The 6,097-nt window shown below is 38.1% G+C and overlaps 1 protein-coding gene across 2 annotated transcripts; it reads right to left on the reverse strand.

Moving 5' to 3' along the window:
• Positions 1-1,568: 1,568 nt before the first annotated feature.
• Positions 1,569-4,902, reverse strand: cabp5a (calcium binding protein 5a). Of its 2 annotated transcripts, none has more exons than XM_026351718.1 (7): positions 4,866-4,902; positions 2,988-3,019; positions 2,568-2,598; positions 2,281-2,424; positions 2,063-2,172; positions 1,740-1,887; positions 1,569-1,650 (listed from the first exon to the last, which is right to left on the reverse strand). In XM_026351718.1, exons 1-7 carry the CDS (start codon positions 4,900-4,902, stop codon positions 1,622-1,624), a joined length of 531 nt encoding a protein of 176 aa, XP_026207503.1. In that variant the 3' UTR covers positions 1,569-1,621. The 2 variants fall into 2 exon arrangements, with proteins under 2 accessions (XP_026207503.1, XP_026207502.1); XM_026351717.1 differs by lacking the exon at positions 4,866-4,902 and adding an exon at positions 3,401-3,454 and having other exon boundaries at positions 2,988-3,037.
• Between the last annotated feature and the right edge of the window lie 1,195 nt (positions 4,903-6,097).

Consider the following 6,097-nt stretch of genomic DNA (forward strand, 5'->3'; position numbering starts at 1 on the left):
TTAACACAGTACTAGAGATAAACCACAGGGCAACCTCTGCTCACAGGTCTTTATATTGCTGTGTTGACTCTTTTGGCACAAGCTGCTATATCAGATCAGACACTACTAGTGTAGCAACATAATATAAACTAACAAACATTAACTATGGTGAATTTTAATATAGTTATAAACTGCTAATACTCTCAAATTCTTCCCCTCAACATGTCCAGGAACAACCTGTACTGAGAACAGGCAGATTGAAAGAATGGCTCAGACTGCACTCTCTAAAAGGCTTATTTCTGTGACGAGCGCATCTTTTTTTTTTCACATTTTTTGCACCTAATACTTAGAAATTTGCCATCCATGATGATGTCAGAATTGTGTGATGATGTTTTATGACTCTTTGCACTCTTATCAAATCAGTGGCCTGTCCATTTTTGGCCACACAATCTCTTTAGCCTGATGCCCCTCCAAAGCCAGGCCAGAGATGTTACTCAATCCTCAACATTTCTACCCACAGCGCAGCAGCATCGCGGATGTTTTTTTAGCTTCCAAATCCCTTCTTTAGTGCATGAAATGCATAGATCATTGCGTTGATTTATTATACAACCAGCAAGTTGTGTATTATTATGCAAGTTGATTTGTTATGGAAGTGTTCCATTTTTGCTTTGGCATGTTAGCATTGAAGCAATATTTATTGTAGTAATATGAAAAAAACAGATGGATAACATGCAGAACACCCTGAAAGTGCAGCAGCAAATTCACCCATGATTAAGTTTATTATTTTCACCTTGTCCTTCAGTCTTAAGTCAGACAAACCTTTAAATTACAATGTGATGTAACAGATTCTGTTAATTTTGTCTCCTGGTCTCTCCACTTTCTAATTAATTTCATCCCTTTAGTCTCTGTTTATATGTGGCAGAGTCAGAAGTTGGATTCTTACACATTAATTGCTGATTATAATGCTCTTGGTGTCCTTTCATGTGGCACACAGGAGTCATTTGAGCCAAACATCATGCAGAGTTTACATGTGTTTAGATATTTTATTTAGTTCCTTGCCAAACAATGGCAGATATATGGAAATACCTGTTACCAGGATTTAATTTGTTGGATTCCAGCCATTAACAAATGATAACAAGTCCAGGCTTAAAACTGTATATGTACATATACACAGTAGGAGCTTCACTGTTATTGCTTTATAACTGATAAAGTTCTATCTAATTATCTACTGTAACATGTTTTTCTGTGATGATAATAATGTAGTAGCATCTATAAATCACTAAGAATAAATGGCCTGTATTCAATTAGCAATACGTTCATTTCAAAAATCTGTTTAACAAAACAATCCAAAAAAAAACATACAGCATAATTTCTTTACAAAATCTTTTCAACACCTTTAGCACTTTTGAAAATGTCTCAGAACACGACTGAATCTTTGCATAGCTATAAAATCTCTGAGAGCAACATGGTATTGCTTGACTTTTCTTTGCAGCATAAAATATGAATTTGAACAATATTTCATGTTTATTCTGAATATGTACAAGTTCACCTGTCGAACAACATCAGTGAAAGGCAGTATTCCTATTAATGCATGCCTATGGAGGTGCAAATGTGTGTCCTTGATGGATGTTCTCCTCATCTGTCATTGGTGGGACATCATTCTGACGAACTCTGCAGAGAGGGTGAAAACTTGAATAAGCATAGTGTGTGGTGAGAATACACAGATACATGTGTCACTGTATCTAAAAGTCACTTTGTACCTTCAAAGTCTACTGTGCCATCTCCATTGTCGTCTGCTTCTTTCACAATGGCGTCTATCTCTCTTCGGCTCATGTGCTCTCCCATCAGCTTGATCATGGCTAACCGCAGCTCATCTGTTGTGATCTCTCCATCTCCGTCCATGTCAAACTAACCAGGGAATTAAAAAGAAATGAGTTAGGTGACTTTTTTGTAATCCTGATGACAACAAAGAGACTGAGTTAGGTCTTAATCAGCAAAATGACAGTGAAGCATTGGTATGTTCGGCTGTTTGGTTTGCACTAAAACGAACCTAGAACGTCTAAGGCAAATGTTTCACTCCCACCTCCTTAAAGGCGTCTTTGAGCTCCTTCATGCCAATCATCCCAGCTGTTTCTGCCAGAAGCTTTGGGGCCATCAGTTCCACAAAGTCCTCAAAATCGACTCTGCCACCAACTAGTGGGAAAATGTTAAAAACATTTGCAGGTGGTGAGAAACATTCATCACTCTTTGCTGGTGCAGACACTGTTTCATTTACATTTGTGGCATGAGGCGAGGACTCACGGTTCATGTTGATGTTTTGCCCCAGCTCAATCAGCTCCATCTCAGTGGGCATGTAACCCATTGTCCTCATCAGGTTGCCCAGGTCCTTGCAGCTGATCAGCCCGTCCTTGTCTTTATCAAATTCGTTGAATGCATCACGCAGCTCTGCAGGAAATGTACAATTCAACCAGGAACATTATCAAGAAACGCTTTATAGCAAAATGAGACATTTGGATTCAATGGACATGTGCATGTACGTAATGTCCATGAAGATATTCAGTGATGTAGATGGTGGTAATTTAACTCACCATCAATCTCGTCTTCAGCCAGTTGTCGTGACTGAACAAAGAGAAAAAAGAATGTTAAGTAAAAGTTTGGACATTTATAACAAAATCATTTTTTAAATGCAATGTTCCCACAAAATACAGCAGTTGTTGAAACTGTAAAAAAAAAAGAAGCTGCCAACGTATCTACCAATTAATAATCTGTTCTTATAGACTTAAAGTGTGCCATTTTCTGATGGCCAGACACTAGAGTTATCATATTATTGCTATATTATCCCTGTTTTAGGCCACACTGGCCTGAAGTCGTAAAGCTACAGATCCTCTCTTTGTGAGTCTCCTGTAACCTTTTGGGTTTTAATCCAATCAACATTTCATAGCAGTTTGCAAACATCAGCACAGACCTGTCGAAAAAATATGAAAAAAGGCTGTGACTGCTGTACTTACAATGTTTTTCCCTCCGCGCAAGAAAATGCATGCTGCTCCAAAACTCATTTCTGCAAGCAAACATACAGACAATTACAATTATAACCATGAAAAGTTATGAATTCATAATCAGTGTCTGACCAATGTTGCCAAACCCGACTGTGTTTGTTGTACATATAAAGTCAGGTTTAAGACCTGCATGAAGAAACACGTCCTGTGTCTGAGTGTGTCTTCACTTTCTGACATTTTTAAAACATTACTCAAAGTGTATTTTTCCTTGTCAGAGTAATCTTGTTGATTTATAAAAAGATTAAATTGACATTTTATGATGAATAATCTTGCAAATACAGAGCATGACATTTATGTAATTTCATTAAAATATTAAAGGCAAATGATAAAATAAAAAATGTCACCATGTGGGAATTTGCACGCACCTTCCTCTGGTGATTTCTGCTCTTCAGCCAATCGCATCATACACAACTTCTCAGGCTTAGTGTCGGCAGTTGATCTCTGCAGTGCAAAAATCCCTCTGTCTTCCTTCTGTTTCTTAATCTTCTTCTCAGAATCAGCCCTGTCTCTCCTCAGCCAAGCCAGCCCTGCCTCTCCGCGTGTGGACACCCTGCCTATGTCCAGGCTGGACTGATGCTACGAGGTTGTCTGAGGGAAGGTGTGGCTGGGAAGGGAGGAGTCAGCAGCGTGATGGGAGGACATGAGAGATGCAAACCTGGTTTCCAGCTGAGTGTTGACATCATGCTGTAAATTATACCGACATCTGAACCCATGACTCACACCAGAAATTTGATACTACCAGTTTAAAGAGTTCCTTATTTACAGCTTCCATTCTTTGATTACAGTAATTAATTATACATACAGTATGTATACAATTGATTACACTGTAGATCATTTTAATTACAGAACAAAAGCACTAGTGATGCAACCACCTTGATTTTATCGTCAATTAATTAGTCTATTTTTAATGCCAAGTATTTAAAGTTGTCTGATGATTCCTTGTCTGTTTGATTTAGTTTGATTTCAATCTCTTTTTGATACTTTTTGTTGTTGAATTGTTTAAATTGTAATAGAGTTAAAACCGTTGTTTCAACCGAGATATCAAATAGAATAACCAATTGTAAACTTGTGATATGTGGGATCCACACTCATGTGGATCCTCTGTCCATTGTTTTCAAAGACACAAATGTAAAACAGATTTAGGATGTATCAGAACCCCAGGTCGATTACAGCTAACCTATTGTGTGATAATCTCCATTGGTATTGTTTGCATCTACGTGAAAAAAAAAAGATTATTTCTTCAATGATGATAATGTTCTGGATTAATGATTCAGTAAATGTTGAGTCTGAATTAACTGGGTGAGCCAAAACATTTTTGCAACAGATCTTAGTGTGTGTGTGTGTGTCCTCTGCTCTGGTCTTTTGCCCTCTGCCTGCTTTCCTGTTATGTAAATTCGTCAAAAATCTGTTTGCATAAGAAGAATAATCCACCGGGCTATGCAACAGGAACTAGTAATGATTTTATTATCTTTTTTTCCTCTGTTGTTGCAGTGGGCCATCTGAGGGGTTATGCAAGTCCACACATACACAGCTGTGAAATCATGTCTGTGGAGTGAAGGGCAGGAGGAAAATGGGTGAGGAGAGCAGAGGGGGAGGGAGGGCTGGGAAAAGGTTAAAGCTTGAGGAGGAAATTAAAAAGGGTTTGGAAGTCAGAGGGTTAATGAAAAATATGTTACATTTCTTTGGATTAGTGGATTAGTAAAGTGGTTAAGATCGCAGTAGGCAGAAAGGTACAAGGCGAAAACTTTATAGTGTGTGTATTGTGTGTGTGACGTGTCGGCTCCAAATGCACAACACAGAGATTATACTGAGTGGATTATGAGAGCAAACGCTGGGGCATACTAACCATATGTGATTGTGATAACATGTGTCTGATGTGTCTGTGTGTGCAGACATAATGTCATCCCACAGCAATTTCACAGAAGGAAAAATCCATTCAAATGAAGAGGTGTTCGAAAAAGATCCTCAAGAAGTGATGGCACAAGAAAGAATGACACCATAATAGCAAACCTACGGCCAAATTATTTATGTAAATGTATGAGTTATTTCTTTTTTCTTTTTTTTTTTGCAATATTCAGTATTAGAGCAATTAGGTAAATGTCTATTAGAAGAATTGCTAGTTAAGGTAAAATTATAAATTGGAACATACTATATGTGAGCGGTGCTAGTAGATACCACACGTCTTTAGTTACTGGTCCATGTCGCATCTTTATTTTTCAGCAGGATTAGATGATTAGAGGTAAAATGAATAGGTGCCTAACCTGTATGATATTCCTGAGGTATTTCCCAAGCTGCCACTGTGGTTTCACTATGTTAAGTATTATTATGTATAATATTGTGCTAAAAAGTGCTTATTTTTTCTGATTGTTTGGGCCACACAGTACATAACATAGATAATCAGATGTTTAAGCGAGTTCACGTCATACATGTCAGTATGATGGACACCTTCTGTAACAGATACACACACAACCTGGACCAAACTTGCAACAATTCATTCTCAGTATTTTCAATTTAATTAAATTTTCTTTTTATAGCACAAAACCACAACAGAAGTCATTTAAAGGAACTTTACAGTATAAGGTTTAAGACCTTACTAAATATAACTGTATATAGAATTATAGAGAGGACCCAACAACCCAACTTGAGGCAGGCACTAGGCGACAGTGGAGAGGAAAAACTCTCTTTAGAGGAAGAAACCTCCAGCAGAACCAGGCCCAGGGTGGGCGGCCATCTGCCTCGACTGGTTGGGGTAATTGGAAAGACAGACAGAAAGGAGACAGAAAAGATCATCAGGCAAAAAAAAACAACAACAAGCAGCAAAAACATTGGACACGTTGGTGGGACCAATAACTGCGCTCTGGAGATGCACAGCTCTGGGGCCGAGGATACCTGCAGTTGGAGGGAGACAGAGAGGAGCATTTTGCACCAATAATCGTGCAAAAATGTCATTTTCTGGGTTGAAAGAAATTGGACAAAAACGTTTGCGTATTTTTTACAGGATATAAATAAATTTTCAAGATGTTGATTAATTCATTTTCATCGTTTCTACCGAGTCAGCCACA

This window comes from Anabas testudineus, chromosome 19, assembly GCF_900324465.2.
Source record: "Anabas testudineus chromosome 19, fAnaTes1.2, whole genome shotgun sequence".
Classification (NCBI taxonomy): domain Eukaryota; kingdom Metazoa; phylum Chordata; class Actinopteri; order Anabantiformes; family Anabantidae; genus Anabas; species Anabas testudineus.

Excerpts from the sequence above, each read along its gene's own strand:
- cabp5a (XM_026351717.1), bottom strand. The coding sequence starts at position 3,440 with ATGATGCGATTGGCTGAAGAGCAGAAATCACCAGAGGAAG. Across the intron at positions 3,038-3,400 it reads GCAGAAATCACCAGAGGAAG|AAATGAGTTTTGGAGCAGCA; the intron begins GTGCGTGCAAAT and ends GTTTGCTTGCAG. Across the intron at positions 1,888-2,062 it reads TCAAAGACGCCTTTAAGGAG|TTTGACATGGACGGAGATGG; the intron begins GTGGGAGTGAAA and ends TTCCCTGGTTAG.